The 15,386-nt window shown below is 38.0% G+C and overlaps 2 protein-coding genes across 2 annotated transcripts; both read right to left on the bottom strand.

The window, feature by feature from the left end:
• Positions 1 to 10,784: 10,784 nt before the first annotated feature.
• LOC135649563 (receptor-like protein EIX1) lies at positions 10,785 to 14,027 on the bottom strand. Its single transcript, XM_065168042.1, has 2 exons — positions 13,894 to 14,027; positions 10,785 to 13,378 (listed from the first exon to the last, which is right to left on the bottom strand). The coding sequence occupies exon 2, from the start codon at positions 13,270 to 13,272 to the stop codon at positions 10,999 to 11,001; it is 2,274 nt and encodes a 757-aa protein (XP_065024114.1). The 5' UTR covers positions 13,273 to 13,378; positions 13,894 to 14,027; the 3' UTR covers positions 10,785 to 10,998.
• On the bottom strand, positions 13,275 to 14,301 carry LOC135649076 (receptor-like protein EIX2). Its single transcript, XM_065167179.1, has 2 exons — positions 13,354 to 14,301; positions 13,275 to 13,292 (listed from the first exon to the last, which is right to left on the bottom strand). The coding sequence occupies exons 1-2, from the start codon at positions 14,290 to 14,292 to the stop codon at positions 13,275 to 13,277; spliced, it is 957 nt and encodes a 318-aa protein (XP_065023251.1). The 5' UTR covers positions 14,293 to 14,301.
• Between the last annotated feature and the right edge of the window lie 1,085 nt (positions 14,302 to 15,386).

Genomic DNA, 15,386 nt, shown 5'->3' on the forward strand with positions numbered 1-15,386 from the left:
TATCAACTCAAGGCATAATGCAAACTTTAGCACATGTTCATATATCTCTTGGTGATGCAAGGATGGCATAATCATAGCAGTGTTTGTAGCATCACTCATAGTATTTCTAATCACATATTTGAAATATTCTAGCAAGTTTTACATTTTCTTCACATGATAAGATATCAACTCAGGGCATAATGCAAACTTTAGCACATGTTCATATATCTCTTGGTGATGCAAGGATGGCATAATCATAGCAGTGTTTGTAGCATCACTCATAGTATTTCTAATCATGGCAGTGTTTATCAATTCATATATCTCCCCCTTTGTCATCAATAAAAAACATAGTAATTATGATACCAGGAAAATAATAATAGCAAGCTTATAGAGGAATTTTACATAGATTGCTTTAATACTTCTTCCCCTTTTCGTTATAAGCCATTGTCTATGTAAAGATTTAGCAGGATGGAATACATATACATGAATCACTTCATCAAATCTATTTCAGAAACTTATTTTTCATGAAAGTGTACGAGAAAATTTGTTTTATAGCATTCGAATAAATAAGATGCATTCGGACAAGATTTTGTTGCAGATTTTCACATGGCAATCAAGTGATTTGATCATTCAATATAGTCCGAAAAATAATTTTAACAAATTTATCTATTCAGACAACTCATCATTCCTAATTCTCTTCGAATAAAATCAAATTGTTCTTCACTTAGAGGTTTTGTAAAAATGTCAACTAGTTGATGTTTAGTATCAATGAACTCTATGGTTACGTCATGATTAGTGACATGATCTCGTATAAAGTGATGTCTAATATCAATATGTTTTGTTCTTGAGTGTTGTATAGGATTCTTAGTTAAGCATATTGCACTCATGTTATCACATTTAATGGGAATATCTTTAAGATTAACCTTGTAATCTTCTAAAGTGTTTTTCATCTATACAACTTGTGCACAGCATGCACTTGCTGCAATATATTTAGCTTCGGTTGTTGATAGAGCAATCGAGCTTTGTTTCTTTGATGACCAGGAAACAAGGGCATATCCTAAAAATTGACATGATCCTGATGTGCTTTTTCTGTCTAGTCTACAGCCAGCGAAGTCCGCATCAGCATAAGCTGTTAACTCAAAATTTTTTGATTTTGGGTACCATAATCCTAGATTTGTGGTTCCATTAAGATATCTAAGTATTTTTTTAACTGCTTTAAGATGAGATATCTTAGGGTTTGATTGAAATCTAGCACAAAGTCCTACACTGAACATGATGTCTGGTCTGGTGGCAGTGAGGTAAAGTAAACTTCCTATCATACCCCTATAAGTTTTTTGATCAAAGCTTTCTCCACTTTCATCAATTTCTAACTTAGTGGAGGTGCTCATAGGAATGTTACTAGCCTTTGAGTTGTTCATATTAAACCTTTTTAATAAATTCATGGCATATTTAGTTTGACTAATAAAGATGCCATTGCTTAGTTGTTTGATTTGTAAACCTAAGAAGAATGTTAATTCTCCCATTAAGCTCATTTCGAATTCAAGACTCATAGTTTTAGCAAAAGATTCACAAAGAGATTCATTTGTAGAGCCAAAGATGATATCATCAACATAAATCTGAACAATGAGAAAATTATTTTCAAAATTCTTGATAAACAATGTAGTATCAACCTTGCCTTTTGTAAAGTTATTTTTGATAAGAAAAGAACTAAGTCTCTCATACCAAGCCCTTGGGGCTTGTTTTAAGCCATAGAGAGCTTTAGTTAATCTAAACACATGATTAGGGAGGCTATTATTTTCAAATCCAGGAGGTTGTTCAACATAAACTTCTTCGGAAATAAAGCCATTTAGAAAAGCGCTTTTAACATCCATTTGAAATAACTTAAAATTATTACAACTAGCGTAGGCAAGGAGCATCCTTATGGCTTCCAATCGAGCCACAGGTGCGAAGGTTTCTTCGTAATCGATACCTTCTTCTTGGTTGAAACCTTTGGCCACTAATCTAGCCTTGTTTCTAACCACGATACCATTTTCATCTTGCTTGTTTCTAAAGACCCATTTAGTACCAATAACTAAATGGTCATTTGGCCTAGGAACAAGCGTCCACACCTCATTTCTCTCAAATTGATTCAATTCATCTTGCATTGCGATAATCCATGAATCATCTTTCATGGCTTCATCAACACATTTGGGTTCAAATTGCGAGAGAAAGGTGGCGTTGCCACAAAAATTCGTAAAAGAGGATCGTGTTTGAACCCCCTTTGATGTGTCTCCTAAGATTAGCTCCTTAGGATGAGCATCTACATACTTCCAATCCTTGGGTAAGGAAGTGGATGCATCTAAGTTGCTAGTTGGAGACGGGATTTCGTTTAAATTCAAAGAATCTCATTGAAAACAACATGGATGGATTCTTCAATAATTAAGGTTCTTTTATTGAAAATACGAAAAGCTTTAGAAACCGAAGAATAACCAAGAAAGATTCCTTCATCAGATTTAGTATCGAATTTTCCTAAGTTATCCTTTTCATTCAAGATAAAACACTTACACCCAAAGACTTTAAAATATGAGACATTGGGTTTTTTGTTATTCCATAACTCATAAGGAGTTTTGGATAGTAAGGGTCTTACTAGAACTCTATTCAAAATATAGCATGCAGTGTTTACAGCTTCGGCCCAAAAATATTTGGGTAGGCCATGTTCATTCAACATGGTTCTTGCCATTTCTTGTAAATTTCGATTTTTTCTTTCTACTACCCCATTTTGTTGAGGATTTCTTGGAGTAGAGAAATTATGGTTGTATCCATTGAGTTCACAGAATTCTTTGAAATCATGGTTTTGAAATTCTCCACCATGATCACTTCTAATTGACGAAATCATAGATTCCTTCTCATTTTGAACAAGTTTACAAAACTTGATAAAATATCTAAAGCATTCATTTTTCTGTTTTAAGAAGTAGGTCCATGTATATCTGCTGTAGTCATCAATAATGACAAAGGCGTATTTGCTACCTCCTAGACTCGATGTAGAGATTGGTCCGAACAAGTCCATATGAATTAATTGTAAGGGCCTAGAGGTGCTTATTTGATTCTTAACTTTGAAACTACCCTTAATTTGTTTACCTAATTGGCAAGCATCACATACATTGTCTTTGATGAACTTGATATGAGGAATTCCTCTTACAAGTTCTCTAGATGATACTTGAGTGATTAGTTTCATGCTAGCATGACCTAATCTTCTATGCCATAGCCAAGCATCCTCATTCATAACCGCAAAACACATTTCATCATATAAGTCATTGATGTCAATAGTGTATACGTTATTTTGTTTTAATGCAATCATAGACATATTTTTATGTGGTTTTTCAATGATGCAAGCATTAGATTCGAATTTGACAGTATATCCTTTATCACATAATTGACTAATACTCAAGAGGTTATGTTTTAAACCATCAACTAACAGAACATCTTCAATAAAAAGGTTGGATTTGTTACCTATGGTTCCTTTGCCAATGATTTTACCCTTGTTGTTGTCTCCGAAGGTGACATAGCCTTCGTCTATGCTAGTGAGCTTAGAGAATTGAGATGGATCTCCGGTCATATGCCTTGAGCATCCACTATCAAGATACCATCTCTTGCTCCTAGCTTGCGATGGTGTGGGTTTCTACAAGAAAGGATGATTTTTAGGTACTCATTTGCTTTTGGGTGCCTCAAAGATAGATCTGCATTGTTTATCATGTTGCATGGAGTTTATCATGGTTCCTTTAGGAACCCAAATCAATTTGTTTGGACTTATTTTCTTGAATGGACAACAATGTGTCTTGTGTCCAAATTTACAACAGAAGTTACATTTGTCTTGATGTCGAATATGTAGGATGGAGCCTTTTATGAAGGTGGTTGGATTTTGGTGAGGACTTCTCACGAATCCAATTCCACTTCTTTTGGGAACGTGACCCTTGTTTGTAAGGATCATGTTCAATGACTTGCTACCAACCTCGAATTTCTTCAAGGTGTCCTTAAGTAGCAAGTTTTCTTTTTGGAGAGTTTCTAGATCATGGCATTTTATGCATGGGCTTAAACTATCATGATGTTCAGCATTTAACTTATCAAAATTACAAATAAGACTATCATGCTCCTTTTTTAGCAATTTGTATTTACTACTGATAGTCTTACACTCATCAAACAATTCATGGAAAGCATTTAATAATTCATCGAAAGATAAATCTGCATCTATTGAATTTGTTACCTCATCTTCGATAGCCATTAAGGCGTAATGAGCAACTTGCTCGGTGTTGGACTCCTGTTCTTCGGATGCGCTTGAGTCATCCCATGTTGCTTGAAGCACCTTTTTCTTTGACGTTCTCCTTTTAACTTGGGGACAATCACTCTTGTAGTGTCCCGGCTTTTTGCATTCATAGCAGATTACTTGGTCCTTCTTGGGTTCAAGTTTATTTTTTGCATCATTCTTAAACTTGTTTCTTTTAAAGAACTTTTTAAACTTTCTTGTTAGAAGTGCCAAGTCATCATCACAGTCCTCATCACTTGAGTTTTCCCTCAAGTGGCATTCAGAAGTTTTGAGTGTCATATCCTTCCTGTTCTTTGGAAGGATGTCTTCTTGCTCTTCATGAGCTTTACAAGTCATTTCGTAGGTCATTAATGACCCGATTAGTTCTTCAAGAGGGAAATTTCGTAAATCTTTTGCCTCTTGAATAGCAGTAACTTTAGGATCCCAACTCTTAGGAAGGGATCTTAGTATCTTATTAACAAGCTCAAAATCCGTAAAGCTCTTTCCGAGTCCTTTTAGACCGTTGACGACATCCGTGAAACGGGTAAACATGTCGCCAATGGTTTCACTCGGTTTCATCCGAAAAAGTTCGAAAGAATGTAACAGCAAATTGATTTTTGACTCTTTTACTCTACTTGTGCCCTCATGGGTCACTTCGAGTGTGTGCCAAATATCAAATGCAGTTTCACAAGTTGAAACACGGTTAAACTCGTTTTTATCAAGTGCACAAAATAAGGCATTCATAGCCTTTTCATTAAGAGCGAAAGCCTTCTTCTCCAAATCATTCCAATCGATCATTGGAAGAGAAGACTTCGAAAATCCGTTTTCGACAAGATTCCACAGTTCAAAATCCATAGAAATAAGAAAGATCCTCATTCGGGTCTTCCAGTAGGTGTAGTCCGTCCCACTGAACATGGGTGGACGCGTAATAGAATGCCCCTCTTGGTTTCCGGCGTATGCCATTTCTCTTTGGGTTTTAATCCGTTAGAGAGTTAACCTTGCTCTGATACAACTGTTAGGATCGAGAGCACTAAGAGGGGGGGGGGGGGTGAATTAGTGCAGCGGAAATCTTTCAGCGATTAAAAATGAAAGCTGCGTTCGTTCGATAAAAACTATTTTGATGCAAAAGCCGATTTGAAGATTACTTATGATTAAGTGTAGTTTACGTTTAAACACAGTTAGAGTCTAAATGCAGATTGCGTCTAGACTCAGATTGCGTCTAAGCGCAGTTTGCGCAGAAGTATAAAGACAATGTGCTACTATTGTACAGCTCAAAAAGTAATCTGCAAAAAGCATATTTACGTCTAAACGTAGATTTACGTCTAAACGCAGATTTACGTCTTAAACGCAGATTTACGTATGAACTTTGAAACTCGTTTGTATACTCGCAGAAGGCAGTATGCAGTTGAAATCAAGACGTAAATGTAAACTGAAATCTGATGATTGTGCGAGGAAATCCGATTTACGTCTAAATGCAGTTTTACGTCTAAATGTTGAAACTCGTTCGTAAAATTACAGAAGACAGTTTGCAGTTATAAATAGAATCAAAATGTAAATGTAAGCTGCAAAGAAACTCGTTCTAAAAGCGCAGAAGACAGTTCGCAGTTATAAACAGATTCAAGACGTAAATGTAAGCTGCAATGTAAAGATCGTACGAAAACACCTTTTGACGTCTGAATGCAGATTCGGAAAGATTAGAACTTAGAAACTTGTTCATAAAAGCGCAGAGAGCAGTAGCTATGTAGGAGGTTTGCAGTAATGATAAAGTGCTCAAAATAAACGCAAACCAGAGATTTAGAGTGGTTCGATCAGTCTTGACCTACTCCACTTTTGGCTTCCTCCACCGGCGAGGTCACCGACGTCAACTAGGGGCCTTCCTTCAATGGGTGAAGGCCAACTGCCCTTTTACAGTTTCTCTCCTTTTGACGGGCTTAGGAGACAACCCTTACAGATCCTTTCTCTCCTCTCTTTACAACTCAAGACTTGAAGAACAGAAAAGAGGAGAACTTTTGGACTTTACACAAATTTGAGCTCTTAGAATCATTGAAAAGATCAAGAATTCGGTGTGGATCTATATACCTTCAGTGCTGAATGGGTGGGGTATTTATAGGCCCCAACCCAATTCAAATTTGGAGCTCAAAACGATCAAATCCCGGAATTTCGGGATCAGGCGGTTGCACCTCTTGACTGGAGAGGTTGCACCGCCTGGCAGAGCTCGAAGACCGAGCTCAGGCAGTGCCACCTCTCTGTCAGGGAGGTTGCACCGCCCAGTCTTGCTCGAAGACTGAGCTCAGGCGGTGCCACCTCTCTGTCAGGGAGGTTGCACCGCCCAGTCTAGCTCGAAGACTGAGCTCAGGCGGTGCCACCTCTCTGTCAGGGAGGTTGCACCACCCAGTCTAGCTCGAAGACTGAGCTCAAGCGGTGCCACCTCCTGGCTGGGGAGGTTGCACCGCCCAGTCTTGCTGGGAGGCTTAGCCCAGGCGGTGCCACCTCCTGGCCTAGGCGATTGCACCTCCTGGTGCAATCAGGGTCCGAATGGTTAGCTCCATTCAGCCAAATTTCAATCTTTTCAGGGGCCCAATTGCCCCAAGATTAAGCTAATGGGATCACCTCCCATTTTCCAACTTAATCAACATGCTAACTACGATTAAATCTAAGACAATTTCTGCAGCTTTGCTTCGATGCGTCAATCGCTTCTTCCGGCGAGTTTCCGGCGAACTTCCGTCGATCATCCGATGAACCCTCGGTGATTCTTCTGCGGACTTCCGGCAAACTCCTGGACTTTGTGACGATTCACTTGGCGAGTTCCGACGAGCTTCGCTTGGCAAACTTCTGGACTTCTCGGATCTGTTCTCGCAGAACCTCCGACGACCGTCCGAACTTCCGTCGAACTCTCGAACTCCCAACGTGATCATGAACTTGACTCCGGCGCAACTCCTACTGCTTGTCTAACTTTCATCGTAGTTAATCCTGCACACTTATCTCAACACATAGATTAGACAACAAATGACAATTGATTTCATCATCAAAATCCGAGATTCAACAAGAATTATCCAAATGAATCATGATTTCTTTTCTGATTTCTCATAATTATAAATTAGATTTTTTTTATGAATCATTTTTTTATTCTCTCTTTCACTAAAAAGGAGATTTGTCAAAATGAATTATGTATTTTAGTATTTACAAATTAATTTTTCTGGTTTTTACCCTTCATGTTGAATAGATTTTCACGTAAATCTTGATATCTTATTTAATTATAATTTTATTTAATTCCATTACTTGTACGATCTGCATGTTGCTTTGTATACAAACCTTTACTCCTTTTATCTCATCATAGCCTCAGCAAATCTATTGGTGCTTTCCAATGAGTTGGTGTATATTAGCTTTTAAAATATGTTGGACACAAAAGACAAGGAGTTGGAGTGTCTTGAGACCTTTGGTCACATGTTCTGATTTGTATATGGTATATTACCTGCATATGCATCCAGAACTACTGTTGTAATATACTTATTATAACAGATCAAAAGCCTATGTTCTAGACAAGGGCTCTCTCTCTCTCTCTGCACACACATTATTTGGATGATCAAGAATTACATTAGAATATCTGGTTTGATTCATCAAACTAAGGCAACTTGTCAATGTTTTGTTTGGGGGATTGAAAAGATGTGACAACTGAACAGAAACATGTAGGGCTGTAGGAAAAGAATTTGAATGGTTAGGTGGTTTGAACCATAACATATAGTACAAGAGAGAATAGACATCTTAAACATTGAATTCCAAGAAAGTTACATTGCATTCCCACCATGCATATATTACTTACTAGCTTAATCATTGTAGCTGATGTCCGCCTTTTCCCTTTTTTCTCTTTGGATTTTGCTGGCTGGCCACTCTGATAATTGCTCAATGAGAAAAGAAATTGAACATGGTGAGGTGGTGTAGTTTCTTTTAAGTTGTTGATGTTGCAGACAAGTTTCTCAGCTGAATCTGCTGAAGTAAGCCACTATGTAAGCAGACTGCACACACCTCAATGGAATCCAGCAGTGTATTCACACTTCTGCTTAGATGGAGGATGGAGTACTAAATGCTTCTGCTGGACTACATTCAATTTCTTGATGTTTGTGAGCTCTAATATTTGACACTGATGTGTTGAACAATTTATGACAACTTCTTGTTCCTCAATCTCTGGACAACATTGATTGTTTCTGGACAAGAAACAAATAATTGATGCTGCAAATTAAGTTTCACTGCCTTCAGAAACAGTAGCAATAGGAAGGGTGGCAGCCTGGACAAATTCAACTGGTAACATATCAATTTGATTTCCAGGGAGAAGTAGAAAATCCAAATGGCAGATGGATTCAAGATATGAGACTGGCAGGTAGATGATTTCTTTCTTAATCTACGGAATTAGCTAATTACCCTCATAATCTATAATCATGAAGCATAGAAATGACAGTAGGAACATAAACAAGGAAGGCATTGATTTTGTGCTAAGAATATATTTATCAGTGGTTGAGTTTAGGTGTTGCTTCAAATATGATATAATATTAATAGACCGACCATATAAAAGTGCTTTGAATGATGAAATCACCTGTTATGATCTCTATATTAAGATCTAAATGCATGTTCAGAAATACTTGCAGAATTCTTTATTTCTGGTTGATGGCAATGGGGAGGACAGCCATTTATGAATGTAGTTTTAGGCAAAGCTATAGAACTTATACCTTTATCATGATCACTGTGGCTGAGAGAATCAATCCATCATAAACTTCCTTCAGAGAGCAGCATCACTTGTTGGTAATTGATCTCCAATTTCCATAGCTTCAAAATGACAATAGATGGACAAGCCCCAAAATGCTAAACAAATACATGAAACATATATAGAACAGCAGAGTCAGTTGGAGTTGTTTTTGCTGATAGCATTACATCATAATACATATGGGCGACTTAGTGGAAAGGACCGTATGATCTCAAGCTGTAATAGTAAACGTGCCACCCAAGTTTCCTGCAACAGTTCATGTGGTTCTTCTCGACTTGGACTTCAGCCTTGCAAACCTTACTGCCAACTGCACGAAGACCCAATCACCAGTCTTGTCTGTCAAACGGAAGAGAGCAACCCTTAGAGACTGTTTCATGATCATTATGCCAAAACAACTCCAAAACCCCACCACGAATCTCATGACGATGCTTGTAATTTCTAATACACCTTCAAGCTCGCCATCACTGTCTTCTTTGTCTTCTTCAATTGCTGCAGGAGGTAGGCTTCGATAAGCAACATCTCCAGGGCACACAGGCAGTGGCGTACCACAAAGGTCTTTGTTGCCAACATGGATTGAGGGGTCATTTAACGTGGACAATTGATTGCTTGTTGGAATGCTTCCTGACAAGTTGTTGTAAAATGAGACTCTAGTGGCTCAGGAAGGTGAGAGTAGAAAAGCTACGAGGAATATTTCCTGTCAAATGATTGTCGGACGAGCTAAGATATTGTATACCTGTAGACATATCCGAGAACCAAGCTGGAACTTTGCCCGCGAGTCCAACTCCAGATAGTTGAAGGCTTCTCAAATTAGTTTGGGGTCGAATCCAAGTAGGAAATCTAGTTCCTATATGACAGAAACTCATGTCAATAAATGAAGCATCAAAAGGGGGAAGCCAATTTGAAGGAGCTGTAAGATATGTCCAAATTTTCCAAGTTGAAGGAGCTGGGAAAAGTGTGCTTCAGTGATGTCGCCTTCTAGTGAGTTCGAGGAGAGGTCCAACCTGTACATTCCAGAAAATTGACCCAAATTATATGGAATAATGCCATTAAATTTGTTGCCCTCAATACGTAAGTATGACAAGGCTGCTCCTCCACTACAATTCCGACAAACCATCAACTACATCTGTAAGCTCTCCATTGAAATTGTTAGAATTCAGACGTAGATCAGTTAAGTTGCACAAGCCACCTAAATTCCTCGGCATCTGCCCTGATAAGTGGTTGATCTGATATATCCAAGAACTGCAAGAGGTCGAGTTTGCCAATTGTTTCTGGTAGTTGCCCGGTAACAGAGTTCCGAGACAGATGTAAAACCTGCAAACTTTGAAGATTGCCAATGTGTGCAAGGCTGCTAGCATTAGTGAGCCATCTTAGAACACTTGCATTACTTGAGTTCTAATAACCAGAGATATCGAGCATGACAATGGATGTCAACAGAAGACTACTAAACGCTACAAAAATTGGCAACAGAAGCTGCCATATAAAATAACACAAAGAAAAGCATGTGTCGACATCCAATTAACGAGGCAATGTATCGAAAGGAAAGCGATAACAAAACGACGGTAGATAAAAAGTATTTGAAGAGATTAGAAGGAATGCATTACTTGATACTTGTTCCTTCTTTATTCTGACAGCATTGCATGATGATTACATACAGCATTACGTGAAAGCAGCTTGCGACCTCAAGATGTAATAATAAGCCCTTCAGCATACTTCTTTCTGCTTTATTATAATGTCATAAAGACAACGGTAGGGATGACTGACTTGAACATATTGATTAGAACGACGGATGATGAAGTTTTTGAACTGATTAGAACAAACACATACATACTAATGAAGCAAAAGGCCATCAACTGCGATACCCTTTTCCTTCCTTATTCTTACAACAGTACACCATATCATACGAGCTGGAATTAATAACTGGAAAAGCAACTTGGGACCTCCTTAAGATGTAACAGCAAACTCTTCAGTTCTTGCCACCGATGGATCAAGTCACACTTTGCTGTTTGGACTTTAACCTTGCACATACGACTGCCAACTGCACGTAGCACCAATCGTAAGCCTTGTCGAAAAATCGAAAGAACGCAATCCTTATGCTCTGTTTCATGATCATTGTTCCAACAAAACTCCAAAAACCAACCACAAAACCCATGACGATGCTGGTAATTTCCCACACTGTTTCAAGCCTGTCACCGTTTTTCTCTTCCTGTTCATGAGGTGGACTTTGATGAGCTGCATCACCAGGGCACTCTGGCAGTGGCGTACCACAAAGGTATTCATTATCATCATAGATTGACGCGTTGAAGGTAGACATTTGACCACCGGCTGTTGGAATTCTCCCTGACAAGTTATTGTGAGAGAGATTCAAGTGGCTTAGGAAGTTGAGAGATGAAATGCTGGAAGGAATATCTCCTGTGAGATTGTTCATTGATAAGTCAAGTGATTCCAGTTGTTCCATGGAACCAATGTTTTCTGGAATAGCTCCTGTCAAATGATTATTGGATAAGTTGAGAAAGTGCAATCCATGAAGTTTCGTAAGCTCTTTTGGGATCTCGCCGGAAAGATTATTGTTTGATAGGTCTATGCTTGTTACAAGTGACAGAATTGTGGTGTATTGGATGTCATATCCTTTTGCTGTTATTACTATGCTCTCGCCATAGTAACCACCATCAACAAGATCAAGCAACGATGCAGTATCATGTTGTATCTCAACCATAGCCCTACAATTTCTTAGAGATGAAGGTATGCTACCAGAAAGATGGTTGGAAGAAAGATCCAAAACCTGAAGAGAAGTGAGATTTGCTATGTGCACTGGAATGGTACCATGAAATAGGTTTGACTTCAAACTAAAAACTCTCAAGGATAAAAGGTTTTCTCCCACCCATGTTGGTATTTCATCAAACAAATTATTTTCACCAAGATCAAGAGTAACCAATTGTTCACAATGTTTCAAGAAGGAAGGAAATCTTCCAGATAGGTTGTTGTGGTTCAAATGCAAGGACTGTAGAGAAGTTGGGAATGATTTATAACACTTTGGGATTTTTCCAGATAAATTATTGTTTGATAGGTCGAGGACTTCAAGATATTTAAGATTGCAAAAAAAGAAAGGAAAACTGCCATTGATATTGTTATGGGACAAAGATAATACTTGGAGGCTTGAAGCATTTGTAAAACTCATCGGAATAGGTCCAACAAATGAATTATTGGAGAGATCCATGATTATCATTGGAACTGAGTGTAGAGGACCATTTAAGTTATTAGAACTCAAGTTAAGACTCCGCAAACCTTTTGAGAAATCTGAAAACCAAGTTGGAAGGTTGCCTAAGAGTCCAACTCCAGATAAAGAAAGATCTCCCAAATTTGTTTGTGTCTGAATCCAAGCAGGAAATTTAGTTCTTAGTTGACATGAGCTCATGAAAATACTGTAGGCATTAAAAGGTGGAAACCAATCATTGGGTAGGATCACATTCAAGGAGTTATAAGATACGTCCAAGTGTTCCAAGTTGATGAGTTTGGAAAAGTGTGCTTCGGTGATATTACCTTCCAACAAATTTGAGGAGAGGTCCAATACTTGTAATGCAGATAATTGACCCATACTTAAAGGAACAATCCCACTCAAATTGTTGCCACTAATAGATAAATATAGAGCGGCTCTTTGTTCACAATATAGAGAACTATCAATTAGATCGGTTAACTCTCCACCGATATCATTATGTGATAAATCTATAAAACTCAAATTGCAGAGCTCATTCAAAGTCCCAGGTACTAACCTTGTCAAATGGTTATATGATGCATCCAGGATTTGCAAATTGTAGAGTCTGTTGATGGTCTCTGGTATCTGCCCAGTAATAAAATTATCAATTAAATATAGAGATTGCATATTTTGAAGATTCCCTATCGTTTCTGGTATTTGTCCTGAAATCTGATTTCCGAACAAGAATAAGCTCTCCAAGTTGATTAGATCACCAAAAGCCATCGGTATACTTCCAGTAATATTATTGTTCGAGAGATCCAAGTATTTTAGATTAGTGAGATTCCCCATAGCTCGTGGAATTTCTCCAGTAATGTGATTAGATCTCAAATTTAAATATCGCAAGCTGCTTGTAAAAGTTTTCATCATTTTTGGAATATGTCCATTCAGCTTGTTATCATCTAATGCAAGGTACTCCAGGGGCCCAAGACTCCACAAGATTTGTGTAATATCTCCACTTAATAAATTCCAACTTAAATCCAAATGCTTCAAGCTCCTGCTTACATTCATTATTATTCCAAAAATTTCTCCTTTGATACCATTGTATTGCAAATCCAAGTCTTTCAAATTAGTCAGAGCTCCTAGAGTGACTTGTAGTGAATCAATATCAACACCACTGCAGTCAAAAAGATTAAGATATATAAGGCTGCTAGCATGAGAGAGCCATCTTAGAATTGTTGTGTTCAAGTTGGAATAACCAGAGAGATCCAGCTTTACAATTGAAGTCAAATTAAATGGGGGCAAAGGTGATGGAACACAAGGGAGATTTGCCCACCCCAAGTGCAATACTTTAAGACTGGGGATCCAATTAACTTGGTGAAGCCAATTAGTTGCTTTAGAGAGATCGACAAAACTCATATCAACATATTTTAGAGAAGGAATTTGGGAGAGCCATTCAAGGTCATCAGCTCGTAGATCAGTAAATCCACATCCTCCAAGATCGAGGAAGTGTAGGTTGGAGAGGTTCCCCAGTTGAGAAGGTATTAGTCCACCAAACATGGCATTGGATAGGTTAAGATATTCCAAATGCACAAGTGAAGCAATCATGTGGGGAATGTGGGCGTCGGAGAAATTATTCATGCTCAAATCCAGATATTTCAAATGCTTCAGATCACGCAAAGCAGGATTTACCTCGCTTGCACCCATCCCTTCTAACATGAAGCACATATCGTCATCGTCATCCAAATCATATGTGTAGAAATTGTGAGTGTCGAGATAGTGGAGGTCGAGCTTGATGACATGGCTGGTGTTGTCATCGCAGGTCACTCCTCTCCAGTTACAGCAATCTTCACCGATCCAAGAAGAGAATCTTTTGCCGGAGTCGTACATATCGGATCTGATGGCTAGGAGAGCTCTCCTCTCGCTCTCTATGCAGCTTCCCCCCTTCGCCCCGAGATGGCCATCATGATCCCCCCCGGCATGGCCGAGACAACAGGAGATGACTCCAAAGTTCATAATTACGGCCGTGAGCATGGTGACATGCTTTGAGCAAATAGATTCGCCATTGCAGCCAACGCCAACAACAGCCATTGAGTAAGCTTTCAGAGATGATGAAGTTTAAGGTGTGAGGTTGGAAAGTGGCTCCATAAATACATTTATAGAATGACACCGAACCTCACTTGAGGACTGATGAATCTCAAGGACCGGTGTTGCTGACATGACGTGATAAATGGTTTGGAATGGGCTGGCAAATCTTTCTAGATGATTCTTGCAACCTTAATTCTGAGACTCCTAGTGAAGAATGTGATATTAATATTAATATTTATTATCTGAGAATATTATAAGAAAGCAAATCTTTTGTTGTTAACATTCTAAAAAGGTGGAAATGAGTTGTGGAATGACCACTATTAAGCACACTATCTTATATATTTTTTTACACTCTAAATTTAGCTTAATTTACATATATCTCAAAAATAATTTTTGTGGGTTTAAGGTCTTCGTATTCTTGTAGTATGATTACAATACAAGTCAAAGTCAAATAAATATCTATCTTTTATCTCTTGAGCAATAGTAATGACCTGTTCCAATGAGATGATAAATGGATTGATATTTTTGGATCCTCCATTAATTTTTTGGATTCTTCTCTTAGCCCACCGTGTCAAGTGGACAAGAAATATCATGTTCAATGTTTCATATATGTGAGTTTTCCTATTTATAATTTCATGTTCAATTTTTTTTAACTAGACAAATTTTGTTGAATTAGAAAAAACATTTATATAAAAAGATTTTTTTTTTAGAAAATAAAAACCAGTCACTTTTGCTCAATTATACCACTGAAACTGTTCCAATATATGTACAATCAATATTAGAATAACATTCATCATGTCATGGCAATTACGTTTTCGTACCCACTTAACACGTCCCATTGAGAAGTCTCGTGACGTATTGAGTGATTTGATAGGGGATGGAATTGAACGAGAAAGTCTAAAGTCTTGAAATTTGATTTCGTCTTTCGATCATTTCTTCATGTCTCATTCTAACTCACCCCCTCTCAAGGGGGGAACAAGAGAGATCGCTGTTTGCTTGTCATGTGCATTTTCTTCTCTCTTTCCTTCTTTTTACTTTTTCTTTTATCTTCTTGGATGCATAGATGCTAAGTATATCCATTTCTATTTTTATTAGAT

The sequence above is a fragment of the Musa acuminata genome, chromosome BXJ3-9 (assembly GCF_036884655.1).
Source record: "Musa acuminata AAA Group cultivar baxijiao chromosome BXJ3-9, Cavendish_Baxijiao_AAA, whole genome shotgun sequence".
NCBI classification, from domain to species: domain Eukaryota; kingdom Viridiplantae; phylum Streptophyta; class Magnoliopsida; order Zingiberales; family Musaceae; genus Musa; species Musa acuminata.

What these genes read in the sequence shown, in the direction of transcription:
- LOC135649563 (XM_065168042.1), bottom strand. Translation starts at nt 13,272, where the DNA reads ATGAATGTAAGCAGGAGCTTGAAGCATTTGGATTTAAGTTGGAATTTA.
- LOC135649076 (XM_065167179.1), bottom strand. Translation starts at nt 14,292, where the DNA reads ATGGCTGTTGTTGGCGTTGGCTGCAATGGCGAATCTATTTGCTCAAAG.